The following is a 17,116-nucleotide window of genomic DNA, read 5'->3' on the forward strand; positions in this document are numbered from 1 at the left end:
CATTTCAGCTATACAAAACTGCCATGTTCAGGTATTTTGAACTGACTATTTTGAAGTGACTATCTTCAGATGTCAATGGGTGAGAGGCAGAGTACACCCTATACAGGCCACCAGTTCATCGCAGAGTTTTGAAAATGTTTGTATTAAAAACAAAGTCAACTTGCTACACTGACAGGGAGAGTATTTCCCCTTCGACAGCCAAGCCAAAGCAAAATCTTTTATTTTGTGATGAGTGGACTTTTTTCTGTGTGTCAGGGGCAGGATTTGAAGCACTTAGGCTATTTTGCCTAATTGTACCTCAGCCATATGTACCAAGAGTTAGGAGAGTTACTTCTGCTGCTACTTGCAAGAGAGTAAAGGCTGAGTCTTGTTATCCTTTTAAGTTTGCATTAAGCATGCAAGCAGTTCAGCTTTTATACTTGACTTGTATCTTGATGTAGTTTTCTCCCAAAAGGAGCCCTCGTAGAGAACCATATAAATGCCAGTAAAGGTGAACCCGTTCTGCAAGACCACCTTGCAAATAGTCAAATTTGAGACAGGTGGCACGGTTGTCGCACGCACCATGGTGCCAAGCTTAATGCTCAACCTAGAATGAGAGAAAGCTGAAAGTAGAGAGACCACATAAGGAAAGAAATAGCTTATGACATGTTCTGGCATTATTATGATAGGCTACTAAAATGACTTACAACAACACGGAACCTCTCCATGGACTGCCACCTTATTGTGGCGAAGGGGTTTGAGTGTGCCAGTGATCCCAGGAGCTATAATGTCTGGGGCTTCATGGGTCCCCTTTCCAATGGGATCACCACCTGTTGGAGGGGCCCAAGGTGAGAGGCGCAGGGCAGGAGCGGGCATACATGTTGCCCCCCATCTCGATGCCTGTACGTTGGGGTTTACCCCAGTGAACGAGAGGGTAGTCTCCCTCCGCCTACAGGTAGGGGGATGGGTTCTGACTGTTGTTTGTGCTTACAGGCTGAACAACAGTTCAGATTACCCACCCACCCAAGGAAGTCCCCTCCTGAGGACTCTCTTGGGTCTGATTGGGAGGAATGCATCTGAACTCGAGCGGTGTTCTGTTGTTGAACTTCTGTGCAAACAAACACAATGTTCAGGCATAAAGGTGTCCATATGTGCACTTGGCACCAGGACACCTTAGGCCGCAGTTCGATGATCGGATCTGCGGTCGTATGTATTGGACACTCGGGTGAAGAGAGTCACCACCACTACCTGGTGGTGAGTTGGCTCCAGTGGTGGGGGAGGATGGCGGTCAGATCTGGCAGGCCCAAAAGTGTTGTGAGGGTCTGCTGGGAATGTCTGGCAAAGTCTCCTGTGAGACGGAGCTTTAACTCCCACCTCTGGCAGGCTTTGGAGAGGCCATGGAGAAAGACTTCTGTACGGCTTCGAGGCGATTCTGGTCCACCATCCGGCGTCTCAGGTAGCAGTGCAGCACCAACACTGTTTATAGTGGGGATGGTGTGCTGCTGACCTTGACTCAGAACGTTGTGGGCCGGTGGGCAGAATACTTCGAAGACCTTCTCAATCCCACCAACATGCCTTCCTTTGAGGAAGATGACCCTGGGGACTCTGGGTCAGGCTCTCCAATCTCTGGGGACGAGGTCGCCACGGTGGTTAAAAAGCTCCTTGGTGGCGGGGCCCCGGGGGTGGATGAGATTTGACTGGAGTTCCTTAAGGCTCTGGATATTGTAGGGTTGTGTTGGCTGATGCGACTCTGCAATATTGCATAGACATCAGGGGCAGTTCCCCTGGATTGGCAGACTGGGGTGGTGGTTCCCCTGTTCAGAAAGGAGGACCGGGGGGTGTGCTCCAATTACAGAGGGGTCACACTCTTGAGCCTCCCTGGCAAGGTCTATTCAGAGGTCCTGGAGAGGAGGGTTTGTCGGATCGTCGAACCTCGGATTCAGGAAGAGCAGTGTGGTTTTCCTCCTGGCCGTGGAGCACTGCACCAGCTCTAACCACTCAGCAGGGTCCTGTGTGGGAGTTCGCCCAACCGGTCTACATGTGTTTTGTGGACTTGGAGGAGGCATTCGACCATGTCCCTCAGGGAGTCCTTGGGGGGGTCCTCCTGGAGTATGGGGTACCGGGCCCTTTGATACGGGCTGTCGGGTCCCTGTATGACCAGTGTCAGAGTCTGGTCTGCATTGTCGGCATTAAGTTGGGCTCGTTTTCAGTGAGAGTTGGACTCCGGCAAGGCTGCCCTTTGTCACCAATTCTGTTCATTACTTTCATGGACAGAATTTCTAGGCACAGCCAAGGTGTTGAGGGGATCCGTTTTGGTGGCTTTAGGATCGCATCTCTGCTTTTTGCGGATGATGTGGTCCTGTTGGTTTCATCAGGTGGTGTTCTGCATCTCTCACTGGAGCGGTTCGCAGCCGAGTGAGAAGCGGCCGGGATGGGGATCAGTGCCTCCAAATCCGAGGCCATGGTCTTGAGCCAGAAAAGGGTAGAGTGCCTTCTCCAGGTCAGGGAGGGTGTCCTGCCCCAAGTGGAGGAGTTTAATTATCTGGGGATCTTGTTCACGAATGAGGGAAGAAGGGAGCAGGAGATTGACAGGCGGATTGGCGCAGCGTCTGCAGTTAAGCAGGCGCTGTACCGGTCCATCGTGGTGAAGAGAGAGCTGAGCCAAAAAGTGAAGCTCTCGATTTACCAGTCGATCTACGATCCTACCCTCATCTATGGTCATGAGCTTTGGGTCATGACCAAAAGAATGAGGTCCCGGATACAAGCAGCCGAAATGGGTTTTCACCGTAGGGTGGCTTTGCTCTTCCTTAGAGATAGGGTGAGAAGTTCGGTCGTCTGGGAGGGACTCAGAGTAGAGCCGTTGCTCCTTCACGTCGAGAGGAGCCAGTTGAGGTGACTCGGGCATCTGGTCAGGATGCCTTCTGGACACCTCCCTGGTGAGGTGTTCTGGGCATGTCTCACCGGGAGGAGGCCCTGGGGAAGACCCAGGACACGCTGGAGGGACTGTGTTTCTCGGCTGGCCTGGGGACGCCTTGGGGTTCCCCTGGAGGAGCTGGAACAAGTGGCTGGGGAGAGGGAAGTCTGGGCCTCCCTTCTTAGGCTGCTACCCCCACGACCTGATCCCGGATAAGCGGAAGAAGATGGATGGACAATACGGAACATGTATGATAACTAAATGCCTTGATCTTCTTGAAGGGGTCAGAGGTCTCGTTGGCAAAGCGAGGCACCCTCCTTGAATAATGGTAGGGGAAACACTGGTGTTTGTCCCAGTGCATGTTGTCATAAGACATTGATTTAGCATTTTCTCTTTGGTACAAGGACAATAGCAGGTGGCGTTGGGATTGAGAATTTAGTTTCTTGTGGGTGTTACCTACACACTCAATTCTGCAGGTGAACTGACAAATCAAATTACTTACAGATATGACACAATTGAACAGAATCTAACTCTTTAAATAATAAAGAGTTATTATTTAAGAGACATTGTTACGTCAATGGCTTTTGATGTAAGAAGAACCATTGTTACATCAAAGACATAAATGGCCAAACCCTAATTTTCTTATTGGCGCTATGTTTAAAAACTTTGGTGTTAAAATGAGCTTGAAGGTCCTCTCTGTAATGTGATGCAAATGAAATGACACACATTGTTAAATCCTTTTAAGTCACAGAAGTGCAGGTGGTCCTGAATGTGCCCTTCTCAGCAGGTTTCTAAAAATAGCAGTGGGTTCTGTTTTAATGACTGATTACAGCTGATCCCTATGCAGGGACTGCCTGGTCAAGGGTTAATGGCTCCATTTGCTTTCACGCTTTTGCTGATGAGCACACTAAGTCCACTGTTTGAATCCATACAGATCATAATAGAACCATCAACCTCTGTAAAGTCAATAAAAAAGTATATAAATTCTCATGTTTAAAATTTAGACCTCTGTTGAAGAAAACATGTGGACAAGTACAGTAAAATTTAAATAATCAAACATAGGAGAAAACAGTATTCCCCAGTTGTTGAATCATATACTGAAATGTGCAATCTTGGCCAAAAGCAGATTGTGACTATGTTTAGAGTTTTCCAATTACACTCAAGAACTTTCCTAATTGTTGACATGAATAAGTGATGTGATGGTTATCATTGTATTAATCTTTTTGAGATATAGCAGGGATCACTGACTATTTAATAATATTAAATACGATATACATTAGTCTTGTGTCAACTTGAACTTTCCCTTCGTATAGCTTCAGATGTATTTTTAAAGGCTTTTTTGTAGGAACCTGTCTATGCATGTGTGGACTGATTTATGATGAACTAGATAAAGCATTTTGAGAGATTATATACTTAGAAATGTCAAGTCCTTTAAATAGATATGTTGGTATGCCAATATATCGACAGGTACTTTACCAGCTCCTAAAAAGATACCATCTCTAAAGAATAGTTTTGTTTTAATAACTGATTTCATATTGTTATGTGTATGTTTCACCCAAGCTCGCAACTTCAAACATTTAAATGTATAATGCAAGTTTAAAACAGAGGTAGTGTTTTCCAGTGATCATTTACATGTAAAAGTAAATTTGGGTTAGAATATCAAAACCACATGTGATTGATTCATCTTTCTCTTTATGAGATTTTTTAATGTGCACAATTTTTTTTTCTTACTTTGTGGTTGTGATATATATTTTCACAGGTTAAAAGGATAAAAAAAGATAACTCAAACTACTACCTACAAATAAAGTTTAGGACATTCTAAAATTTGAGTTATTTAAGGAATCATCACATACTGTATTTTAGCAAAGAGTACAATTCAACATTGCACATGTTTATTACATTTAAGGTTGCCTTACTATTATTAACATTAGCAATGCAAAGTTTTAGATCTTAAATATATATAAGCTAAGTAGTACATTGAATTTTTATCTTAATTACTTTCAGTTTATGGTTAGCTAGTCACAAAATTAGAAACACATCCATCACTAAATCTCTGCCCAACATGGGAAAGAGGGGTGCTGTGGGGGAGATATCATATTTTATAGGCCGCCTGTCCAATTTATGTGATGACTGCTCACATTTTGAGATGGGGGTATAAGCTACAGCAGCACAAACCAAAATAGGACGGCATCTGCTAGTGTTGCCTCGTGTGTCAGGGTGCAAAACAGATGACAGAGGCATTTTGAGTACTTATAAGTCAGACCATGTGAACGTTGACTGAGTTACTGACTTGAGGCATCTGCTTTAACCAGAGCTACATGTTCAGTTTTACTATGTAGTAGATGCAGAGGTACAGTGTAGCAAGTGAATATAAAATATCTTCCTGAGACAGTAAGTGTTTGAAGAAGCCTTTACATATTTTAAAATTGGATTTTCTCTTGTTTCTATGTAAATTTTTGTTGAAAGAGCATTGCTTCACAATAGATGTAAAACTGCACACATAATTTAATGAAACAGTGTTGAATGTTTTTTTCTGCTAAGATGTAGAAGGTCAAAGAGAACTAAACTTTTTAAATTTAAAAAAAAAATTGAGGATGATCCCATTCACGTTTAAGAAAACATGTTCCTTTAAAAATTTAATATATTCCTTGTTAGTCCGTGCAGTTGCCAAAGTTTACTAAATGCAAGACACAGAACTACTTTTAAATGTGTCCTTAAATATATTCTAGCTCCAGTTTTATCTCGTACATGGCAGTTTCAGAATATGTTTATTTGTTAATCAGGTTTATATTCCTCTTGAAATGATCATTTTATAGCTTGCTCAAAAATCAAGGTTGCCATAATGCATGACTTAAGAAATTCCTTTAGTGTTGTAATGAAACTTGGTTTATGAATGTATTAAAATACTGTAAAAGAAAATGCTTCACTTGTCCTTTTATTTAAAACACAGATGTCACTTTGCTTGTGTTATTTTATAATGTTTGACCAAATACAAAGTTATAAAGCTGGCCTTGTGCTTCATACTTTATAGTGTGGAGTATAATACATTTTTTCATCAAGTCTTTTAGCCTCTGGTTTTGCACAGGGGTTTACATAAAAGTATTGGAATTGTTAAGGTCATTTAGCCAAAAATACCTTACCGTTGGTGGGTAAACTGACACCTTTCCAACGTTATTCAAAGTTAGTGTTTGATCAAAATCTGACTTTTGTCTTTCTCTGGTGATAAAAAATCATTCTTACTTTAGAAAACAAAAGAAAGCTGGTTTTAAAAGATCTCTTCTCTGTTGAGTAAACATAATGAGGAAAAATCTATCCTTTATGGATAAGTGACTAACTCGTTCTAAAGTTATATTTCAAGAAAATGAAACAAAACCATTGAACGGTATTACATTTTAAAGATATTTATTGAAATAGTACATTATATGATGACATTTTATAGCTAGTTCATATTATATGAACCGCATTATAATGTTCCACAATGGAGAGTGTCTCTTACTCGGCGCTGTCAGACTAGAAAAAAGAAGAAAGAAAATGAATCAGTATAAGATGCAAACATTAAGGTAGACAGTTTTCTCTCAGAAAACAAGACAAAATATTTGTCAAATAAAAATAGTTCTGCAAATATTCATTAAATTACAAAGTGTATGATAAAACGGTATAGTCAAAGAGCTTGTGTTGATGGTATCATTTTTTTGAGATGTGATCTCACCTTTCCAGCATCACGGCTCTTGGCTCTGAGCTTGTTGACCTGAGACTCAGCAATGTCAGCACGCTCCTGAGCCTCCTCCATCTCATGCTGGACCTTCCTGAGCCTGGACATGTGGGTGTTGGCTTGTTCCTCCTGAAGGTTTTGAGATACCAATTATTTTAGTTTACACAAAATGCCAAATTAAAGCTTGGTAATGTGCTAACTTAAAGGGGCCATTGTTTGGTGCCAGACAATCAGTCATTTCACTTACCGCCTCCTCAGCCTGTCTCTTGTAGGCCTTCACTTTGAGCTGCAATTTGTCCACCAAATCCTGAAGTCTTGCAATATTCTTTTTGTCCTCCTCGGTCTACATAGATGAACAAAAGGTTTGTCAAGACTTATTCCAAATAACACAACAATTAATACAGAGTGGAATATTATTATTTTTTTGGTTTTAGAGGAACTTAATGAGTGCTTAGAAAACACAGAATAAAATAATCACCTGGTAGGTCAGCTCCTTAACTCTCCTCTCATATTTGCGGACTCCTTTAACAGCATCAGCTCCACGTCTCTGCTCACCTTCAACTTCAGTCTCCAATTCTCTGACCTGTTTAAAAGGAAACAATTTAATATCACTGCAAGTTATTTACACCACGTGAATTTACAGTAAAAATTGTTCATACCCTCTGCTCCAGTTTCTGGAGCTGCTTCTTGCCTCCCTTCATGGCGAGGTTCTCAGCCTCATCCAGGCGGTGCTGCAGGTCCTTGACTGTAACCTCCAGGTTCTTCTTCATCCTCTCCAGGTGAGCACTGGTATCCTGCTCCTTCTTCAGCTCTTCAGCCATCATGGCAGCCTGAAGAAATGGTTTGTCACCGGTTTTGGGTTAAAACCAGTTAATAAAAAGGGGTTGCAATTAGATCATGTTTGATATTTAGACTGACATCAGTGATAGCCTTTTTGGCCTTCTCCTCAGCGTTTCTGGCTTCCTGAACTGCATCGTCCACCTCACCCTGAACCTGGACCAGATCACTTTCCAACTTCTTCTTGGTGTTCAGAAGGCTGGTGTTCTGAAAGTTAATCGGAATGATACAATCTAGAAGTGTGACTTGCATGACGTGGAAAGGCCTGGTTTCTTGTGAATAACTAAAACCCAACCTGAGAGTGCAGCAGTCCAACACGCTCACTGGCATCGACCAACTCCTGCTCGGCCACTTTACGTGATCTCTCTGTCTGCTCCAGAGCGGCTCTCAGCTCCTCAATCTCAGCTACCATCAGACCGTTCCTGCGCTCCACCATGGCCACCTGCTCCTTCATGTCCTCCTGACCTCTGACAGCATCATCAAGGTGCAGTTGGGCATCCTAACAGCAATATAAATTTGGATGTCAGAGTGGTTTCCCTCTAAAAGTCTTCTAATTTTTGTTTAATAACAAACTCACCTTGAGTTGTCCCTGGACATTCCTCAGTTGTTTCTGGGCCTCGGCAGCCTGTCTGTTGGCGTGGCTCAGCTGGATCTCCATCTCGTTCAGGTCTCCCTCCATCTTCTTCTTGACTCTCAGGGCATCATTCCTGCTCCTGACCTCAGAATCAAGAGTGCTCTGCATGGAGTCAATCACCCTCTGGCTGTTTCTCTTGATCTGCTCCATTTCTTCATCCTTCTCTGCCAGCTTCCTGTCAATCTCGCTCTTGACCTGGTTGAGCTCCAGCTGGACGCGGAGAATCTTAGACTCTTCATGCTCCAGGGTGCCCTTGAAAGTTCAAGCATATAACAAGGCTTGATGGCAGAAATATAAATGTATGAGAGTATGCATATGTAGATGTATTTTATAAATTGTTGTTCATTTGACGAGAAATGTTTTACCTCAGCTTCTTCCAGTGCAGCCTGAATTTCAGACTTCTCAGTCTCCACAGTCTTTTTAGCTTTCTCCAGCTCATGGATGCTCTTACCAGTCTCACCGATCTGTTCAGTCAGATCTGAGATCTCCTCTGCATTGAAAAGTAAATAAATAAATGAAGCTATCATAGAAATCTGCCAAATATAAACTTGAAAAAATTTCAGAATTAAAAATTCTCCATCAGCTTAGTCAATTCAGAATTGATAAATCTAGTGAAGTTCAAAGCATAAAAATGATCTGTGTCTCAGTAAGTTTGGAATTGCTCAACTCCTTGAATAATCAGGAATTACGTACGCTGCAGGTTCTTGTTCTCTCTCTTCATGGTCTCCAGTTGGTCCAGAGCCTCTTCATAGGAGTTCTTCATCTTGAACAGCTCAGTGCTCAGGGAGCGAGCCTCCTTTTGGGCTCCTTCCAGCTCAGCCTGGCTCTCCTCATACTTCTGCTTCCACTCAGCAAGAACCTACATTTGTATGGATAGAGCAATTGATTTAAGTACAATCTTAAGTACAATGTCTTGCCTTGTGTAAGGCAAAATTTTAGGTTCAAGAACAGTACCTTGTCAAAGTTCCTCTGCTTCTTGTCAAGGTTGGCAGCCAGAGAATTAGCTCTCTCCACATCAATCATGAGGTCCTCCACCTCACCCTGGAGTCTCTGTTTGGTCTTCTCCAAAGAGGCACACTTGGAGTTCACAGCCTCAATGGTTTCCTCAGCCTCCTGCAAGCGCTGGGCAAGCTTTTTCCTGTTGTGCAGAGACGTTTAATTTGTTGAAACACAATGAAAAATACACATAGTTTAATTGAGACATTCATTATGACTCACTTGGCCTCCTCCAGCTCCTCAGTGCGCTGGATGGCATCAGTCTCATATTTGGACCTCCACTGAGCCACCTCACTGTTGGCCTTAGACATGCCTCTCTGCAGCTCAGCCTTGGCCTCCTGCTCCTCCTCAAACTGCTCTCTGAGCAGATCACAGTCATGGCGGGCTGACTGAACAGCATGGGCCAGGGCATTCTTGGCCTGGAAAACACATGTTGAATGTGTAATGATTTGTCTATTGACATCATCATACATGACAAAAGAAAATATAGACAGACTTTTCTACCTTCACTTCCTCCTCAATGTGTCTCTTGAGCTCCTCAATCTGCTGAGTGAAAGCCTGCTTGCCTCTTGTCAGCTGAGAAACAAGAGCCTCTTTCTCCTCAAGTTGACGACCAAACTCACCTTTGAAAGTCATAAATACATTATTTCTGAAAATTTTGAATCAATGTAAAACACTGGTTTAAGGTCAGGTGAATTACCATTCTCCGTCTGGAGTCTTGCTTTCTGTGCATTAATGTCATTCAGCTGGCGGACATTCTCATCATTTTTAGCTTTGAGTTCACTGAGTTGATCCTCAAGAGTTCTGCACATTTTCTCCAAGTTGCCCTGAAACCATCACAGATGCATGGAAAAGGTGCTTCTGAGCCAATAATTCATATTGCTGATCATTGTAAAACATGAAGTATCCACTCACCTTGGCTTTGGCAACAGCCTCCATGTTGCTGGACAGGTCGTCAATCTCCATCTTGTACTCACTCTTCTCCTTCTCCAGCTTCTGCTTGACGCGCTGCAGGTTGTCGATCTGCTCTCCCAGCTCAGCAACGCTGTCGGCCTGCTTCTTGCGGAGAGCTGCAGCGGTGGCTTCATGCTGCAGGGTGGACTCTTCAAGGTCACGGCGCAGCTTCTGGAACTCAGCCTCACGCTTCTTGTTCATCTCAATCTGAGCAGCTGTGGCTCCACCAGCCTCCTCAAGCCTCTCGCTGATCTCCTCAAGTTCCCTGGACAGGTCAGCTCTCTGCTTCTCTACCTTAGCCCTAGCAGCCCTCTCAGCCTCAATCTCCTCTTCCAGCTCCTCAATGCGAGCCTAGAAATCAAATGCATTGAAGTAATCACTCAAGATCACTCTGCGAATCACTGAAAAAAATTCAGCCAGGGGCAATTAAGGTTAAACAGTATTACCTGAAGTTCCTTAATCTTCTTCTGAAGCTGAGCTCCAAGGGACTGTTCATCCTCAATCTTGCTGAGAAGCTGGCTGATTTCAAAGTCCTTCCTGGATTTTAAAAAGTAGTGTTGAGCTCAATTATCTGACATGACACTAACACATGTTGAAAAATAAAGATAGTCTGCACTCACTTCTTGATTTTCTCCTCAGACTGTTGCTTGTCATTCTCCAGATCCATAATGGATTCCTGGGCCAGTTTTAGATCTCCTTCAAGCTTTCTCTTTGCCCTCTCAAGGTCCATACGGAGTTTTTTCTCTTGCTCCAATGAGCCCTCAAGCTATTGTATAATAGGTACATTCAAACACAGTAATCAGTACAAAGACTGCATAATTATGCTAATGCCTAATGAGGAAGACAAATAAACCGTTTTCTTACATCGTCCACTTGCTGTTCCAGCTTTGTCTTGGCCTTGGTCAGAGTGTTGACTTTGTCTTCCTCTGCCTGGAGATCATCCAGTGTTTGCTGATGGGCCTCTTGGAGGGCTTTCTTCTCCTTGGTGAGCTTGGCAATGGCCTCATCTTGAGTTGCCATCTCCTCTGTCAGGTTTTTCACCTAAAGGTTTTGAAATACCCAATTTTAATTGAAGTATAGTGTTGTAGATTTCATAAATTCTATGGATTGGCTTATTATATTCTGCTAATAGTGTCTCAGTGATGTGAACCTTGTTTTCAGTGGCATGTTTCTCCTTCTCCACTTTAGCCAAGGTGAGCTCTAAGTCATCAATGTCCTTCTTCAGCTCAGAGCATTCATCCTCCAGCTTCCTTTTCTTGGCAGTCAGCTCAGCGTTGATTTCCTCTTCATCCTCCAGTCTCTCACTTGTCTCCTTGAGTTTGGCCTCAAGCTGGATCTTGCTCTTAATCAGCCCTTCACACCTTTCCTCAGCATCTGAGAGATTCTCAACTTCCTGTGATTGAGGGGGAAGAAACATGCGTTAATGTTCTTTTTACATACATACCTATTTAATAAGGATGATTCAAAAACATGTACGTTTTACACAGACCTGGTGTTCACCAAATACATATCACCAATGTTATGTTAGTTTATGAACATAGGAACTACATGGTTAATTACTCTAGTATGAATATAAATAAATCACATTCAAGAAATCTGCCTACTCACAGCAGCTACTTGAAGCTGCAAGTCATTCTTCTCCTGGAGCATAGAGACCATTTTCTCCTCCAGTTCCTTCTTCTTGGCCAAAGCGGCAGCCAGGTCTGTCTTCATCTTTTCATAGTTCTCCTTCATATTCTGCAACTCCTTCTCAGTCTCTGCACTCTTCAGCAGAGGCTTGATCTTGAAGTACAGGGTCATCCATGGCCAGTTCTTGACATTCATGAATGAACGGATGTTGTATTGGATGGAATAGATAGCCTCTCTGGTTGAAAAATCAGTTAATCATAACAAAATATCAGTTTTTCTAAAGAAGGATCTTGTTTTAATAGGCAACGGCAACTTTTTAGCAGTCAAAATAATGCCCGCACCTCCTCTCCATCATCTTCACAAACTCCTTCCTCATGACATATCCTCTGCAGAGAGCCTGAGTCATGGTAACCAGCTCAGCCAGTTTTTCATCTCTCATCTCCTCAAGAGTACCCAGAAGACCAGCTTTGAAGAACACCTATAATATCAAAACCTTTGCAAGTTAAAACACATGGATACAAAGGAATCATTCCCTGCAAATGTCATTAATGTATTTTTCCAACATACCTTAGTGTGTCCAAACTTGTACTGAGTGTGGTCCACATCAATGGAGCCCAGCAGCTTCTCTGAAGCCTTCTTGTTGTCAATAAACTGTCCCTCAGGGATAACACTGGCATTCAGTACTTTGTATCTAAGGGAGAAAATGTGGATTTTGCTTTCTTCCATCTTCACATCTGAAAACATTTCTTCACATTTAGAAAGACAACAGCAGCTACCTCTGCTTGAAGTCACCGTAGAGGATTCTGCTGGGGAAGCCCTTTCTGCAGATCCTGATGCCCTCCAGCACACCGTTACACCTCAGCTGGTGGATGACCAAGAAGTTCTCCATAAGACCTGAGGGTTGGTAATATATTTAGTGTAAAATAATTCAACTGTGTCTCCAAATAATATTGTGTAAAATTTCTTAATGTCAAATTTCTACGACTGAGCTTCTTACCTGGGGTCTTTGACTCATTGGGAATCAGGCAACGCACAAAGTGAGGATGAGTGCTCCTCAAGTTGGTCATCAGCTTGCCCAAGTTCTCCTGTAGATCAGCATCATAAAATTATTCCATGGATGATTTTAAACCATTACTTTTCTGACAGTTCTCGAAAAAATGTTCATACCCTGAAAAGAGCAGACACAGTCTGGAAGGAGCCACCCTTCTTCTTGCCACCCTTCTTGCCACCACTAGCCTCAGCTGAAATTATGACAGTGAAAACAATGGTAGTTAAACATTACTTTTTCTAAGCTCTCTTTACAACATGATTTCATGACATTTATTTCAGATATGTTTAAAACTCATTTTAGTGGCACAATTTAGGTATCACTGAACAGAAAACCCTAATAAGATGAAGGTTCAAACTTTTCTGGACCGATCTTTGTGTATTCAAGCTGTTTCTCATGTAATAGATTAAGCTACTCAGTTTAAGGATATCTGTATATTTTACTGGTTCTTACCCTCGGCTCCAGCATGAGCTGCATACAGGAAGCACATCAACTTGTTTCCAGACTTCTGGTAGAGCTGAACCACTGAATCATTCAGTGGGTCCTTGTTCTTGTCCAGCCAGCCAGTGATGTTGTAGTCCACTGTACCAGCATAGTGAACCAGGGAGAAGTGAGCCTCAGCTTTGCCCTTTCCAGGCTTGGGTTTCTCAAAGGCCCTGTTCTTGCCAAGATGCTGATCAATCAGCTTGTTCTTGAAAGTTGTATCAGAGGCTTTGGGGAACATGCACTCCTCTTCAAGGATGGAGAAGATGCCCAATGGCTATGAACAAATGTAAGATCAATTTCAGTGCAGGTTGAATGCAAGTTAAAAGAAAGTTATACTAGTATTTGAACAAGAAGATTTTTAAAACAGAACATTTGTAAAACAACTACTTGCCTTCTCAATAAGCTCAATGCAGGCAGCCAAGTCCATACCAAAGTCAATGAACTCCCACTCAATGCCTTCCTTCTTGTACTCCTCTTGCTCCAGGACAAACATGTGGTGGTTGAAGAACTGTTGCAGTTTCTCATTGGTGAAGTTGATGCAGAGCTGCTCCAAGCTGTTGAACTGTAATTATTGAGAGTTTTTATTTTAATTAATTGGAAATCAACACTGTTTCATAAGACATTTTTGAGTTTTTCTTCACTCACATCAAAGATCTCAAAGCCAGCAATGTCCAAGACTCCAATGAAGAAGGCTCTCGCCTGCTTTGTGTCCAGCATCTCATTGATACGGATGACCATCCACAAGAACATTTTCTCATAGACAGACTTGCACAGAGCACTGACAGCATTGTTGACCTAGAAGTGAAAATTGTCAGCTTTACGTAGTTAACAAATACAAACAAACAAACTGCTTAGAATCACAGCTGGTTTAAATTACCTGTGGGACGGTCTGACCTTTGGTGACCATCTCATTTCCGACTTTGACTCTTGGGTAGCACAGAGCCTTCAGCATATCAGCTGAGTTTAGACCAAAGAGGTAGGCAATTTTATCAGCCACTTTTGGAAAGAAACAATACACATGGTTAAAAAAATAATGTAATTTTAAACTTTTTTTCTCTGTACAGGATTTGAATGGTGATGTTTTATAAATTACCCTCAGTGCCATCTGGTTCAGCCTGCTCCTCACGCTGCTTCTGCTTGAACTTCATGTTGCCATGATGCATCACAGCACCAGTGAGCTTGTAGATGTTGAACTTCTCCTCAGCAGTGAAGCCCAAGATATCAATAGCAGTCTATGCAGAGAAAAAAAGTTTCAAGTACACTACACACATGTTTTAAGAAAATTGTTTTTTAAAATACTCAAATATTCTTTTACATCTGTAGCGATGAACTCCTCCACATCATTGATACTCTTGACAGTGATTTCACCTTGGCTGATCATTGGGAAGTCATAGGGGTTGGTGGTGATCAGCAGAGCATCTGAAACAACAGAAACAAATCATTGTAGCTTCTTTGTCTTAAAGTTGCACTTTTCTGCATTCAAATTTCAAGTATTTGATCATTTACCAATGAGCTCAGGCTTGTGGCCTGTCATAAGCTGATAGAAGATATGGTAGCTCCTCTCAGCAGACAGCTGGAAGGTGACACGGGACTTCTCCAGCAGATCTAAGAATTACATAAATATAAGTAAGCACTTTGATAAGGAAATCATTGTACAGATTATAAATTAATAATAGATAACACTGATTACATCATATGTATTACTTACATGTTTCAATATCAGCTGAGGCCAGCTTTCCACTTGTACCAAAGTGGATCCTGATGAATTTACCCTAAGCAAAATTAATAGCAAGTGTTATATTCTGAAATCAAGCATTAACTATCAATGAACATTTAAGCATTGTCGCAACTTACAAAACGGGAAGAGTTGTCATTCCTCACAGTCTTTGCATTACCATAAGCCTCTAGCAGAGGGTTAGCAGCAACAATTTGGTCCTCGAGGGAGCCCTGCACATTGACAATTGTTAATATTTTTGCAGTATACACCTAAGTATGCACAGTGGAGACCGGTTTCTTCCTAAAACGAATAATCACCTGGATTTTTCCAGCTTGCGGCGCTTGGTCCTTTTTGCCACCAAGAGCTGCAATAGTTGCAAAGTACTGGATGACACGCTTGGTGTTGACAGTCTTGCCAGCACCGGATTCTCCGCTGTGGTACAAGAGACACATTTTGACTTGTCAACTTCATTTTTGTATATTTTGTAAAACAATGACCAATTGAGTTTGTGCAACACTCACGTAATCAGGATAGACTGGTTCTCACGGTCTGCAATGTACACCATTGCAGATCGTTAGGTATTAGCTACTTTAAGTTCATGTCAACGTGAATATGTTCTTTCTTTTCATTTTTGGGGGTAAAACACTAGAATGTTTGATATACCTGTGAGCATGAACTGATAGGCATTGTCAGAGATGGAGAAGATGTGGGGTGGAGCCTCAATCCTCTTCTTGCCTCTGTATCCTGCTACAACAATAGCATCATACACAGGCAGCCACTTGTAAGGATTTACGACCACGCAGAACAACCCGGAGTAGGTCTGTTACAGAAGAAGAGATAATCTATGTTTAGCCATTTCATTGAATACACAGATATGATTTCTCCTTTTAAGTTATTTGAACTGCAGCTGAGAACTCACGTAGATCATCCAGGATGCATAACGCTCTTTGAGGTTATACAACACACAAGGCTCGTTGAGGTGGGTCATCATGGCCATGTCCTCAATTTTGTCGAACTTTGGAGGATTTCTGGGGTGAATGTCATCCTCTTTGACGGTTACAGTCTGGAGAAGAATACGTATTGTCACAAATGTGTTTAAAATATAATATTGAGGAAGAATTAGAAAATGACAAAATAAAAACATTGAACAAAGCTTTACCCACCTTTCCTGAGTCTGTCTCAACAGTGGCTTTGCCACCCTCCTTTTTAATAAGTTTCCCCTTGAGATACATCTCATCAGGATCTGCCACGAAGTACGCTGTTTTAGCATCAAATGGAGCGGTCTGAGCCTCAATCCTCTCCTTTTCTGACTTCCGGAGGTAAATGGCTGCCGGGCCATAGGCCTCCATTTCAGCGTCCGTGCTCATGGTGGCACTTTAGTTGAGACTGAAAATGACAATCCAAATGACTCCATGGCAGTCTAGCATATTCACATTCATTGGTTATTGTTAATTGTTACTTAGTTGTAACATCTACTTCAAGTTTGAATGTGCAATGCTATTTTCCTTCAGTTTTCTGCTTATTATTACCTCAGCCCGATGGGAAAAAAGTATGATGTCTTTGGTTTCGGCTGACCTGTGAAGATGCTGAAAAGGAAAAGACAAATGACTTTTGAGTTAGAGTCCCATCAGGTTGGTAGACAAATGGTGAAAACGCAAACACCAGATATGGCAAAATCTTGTTTCATTTCATTTGTTAAATTCTATGCCCCTTTATATTTAACTTCCTTACAGCTAATTAAATAAAACTTCTCTGAAAGAACACTAATGTTTAACCACAAGATATATTGGATATCAAAATTTAAAAAGGCCTTCTCTGAGTTTTTTGTGGTCTACACTAGAGGAGATTAGAATTCTGAGGAAATGTCATTGGGCTGATGCATGCTTAAAAGTAACTTGACTGTTAAATTGTGGGGAAAATACAACATGACAATCTCTCATAAAATGAAGATTAGAAAATAATGTCATTATGAATCCACTCACCTGTGACAGCAGCCTATCAGTTCGAGCAGAAGTCTGGAGCTCCCTCATTTATAGAGGGTGGGAGTGTCTGGTCAGCAGTTGCCACTCACCCAGTTTGGTCATGATCTCAAATCATCCTGTGGCTTATTTTGTGGTGGATATGTTTACAGAAATTATACGTGCCTTCTTCTTAACTTCAGCTTTAAAACTGGTTATCTGTCTTATATACTTAAAATGATTTTATTGGAT

General features: G+C 42.0%; 1 protein-coding gene across 1 annotated transcript; it reads right to left on the bottom strand.

Moving 5' to 3' along the window:
* Positions 1–6,274: 6,274 nt before the first annotated feature.
* On the bottom strand, positions 6,275–16,495 carry LOC106913298 (myosin heavy chain, fast skeletal muscle). Its single transcript, XM_088007609.1, has 40 exons — positions 16,436–16,495; positions 16,070–16,292; positions 15,826–15,969; positions 15,570–15,726; positions 15,428–15,455; positions 15,224–15,338; positions 15,044–15,136; positions 14,898–14,961; positions 14,696–14,794; positions 14,505–14,608; positions 14,283–14,421; positions 14,067–14,185; positions 13,835–13,984; positions 13,581–13,751; positions 13,157–13,463; positions 12,823–12,896; positions 12,653–12,740; positions 12,432–12,549; positions 12,223–12,346; positions 11,997–12,133; positions 11,635–11,890; positions 11,177–11,419; positions 10,891–11,067; positions 10,647–10,792; positions 10,473–10,563; positions 9,988–10,377; positions 9,773–9,899; positions 9,577–9,695; positions 9,295–9,491; positions 9,031–9,214; positions 8,770–8,935; positions 8,442–8,566; positions 8,020–8,328; positions 7,738–7,941; positions 7,524–7,649; positions 7,265–7,435; positions 7,084–7,188; positions 6,853–6,948; positions 6,603–6,734; positions 6,275–6,403 (listed from the first exon to the last, which is right to left on the bottom strand). The coding sequence occupies exons 2-40, from the start codon at positions 16,271–16,273 to the stop codon at positions 6,386–6,388; spliced, it is 5,817 nt and encodes a 1,938-aa protein (XP_087863735.1). The 5' UTR covers positions 16,274–16,292; positions 16,436–16,495; the 3' UTR covers positions 6,275–6,385.
* Positions 16,496–17,116: the final 621 nt, after the last annotated feature.

The sequence above is a fragment of the Poecilia mexicana genome, unplaced genomic scaffold (assembly GCF_051168715.1).
Source record: "Poecilia mexicana isolate PSO_F unplaced genomic scaffold, ASM5116871v1 scaffold_8, whole genome shotgun sequence".
NCBI classification, from domain to species: domain Eukaryota; kingdom Metazoa; phylum Chordata; class Actinopteri; order Cyprinodontiformes; family Poeciliidae; genus Poecilia; species Poecilia mexicana.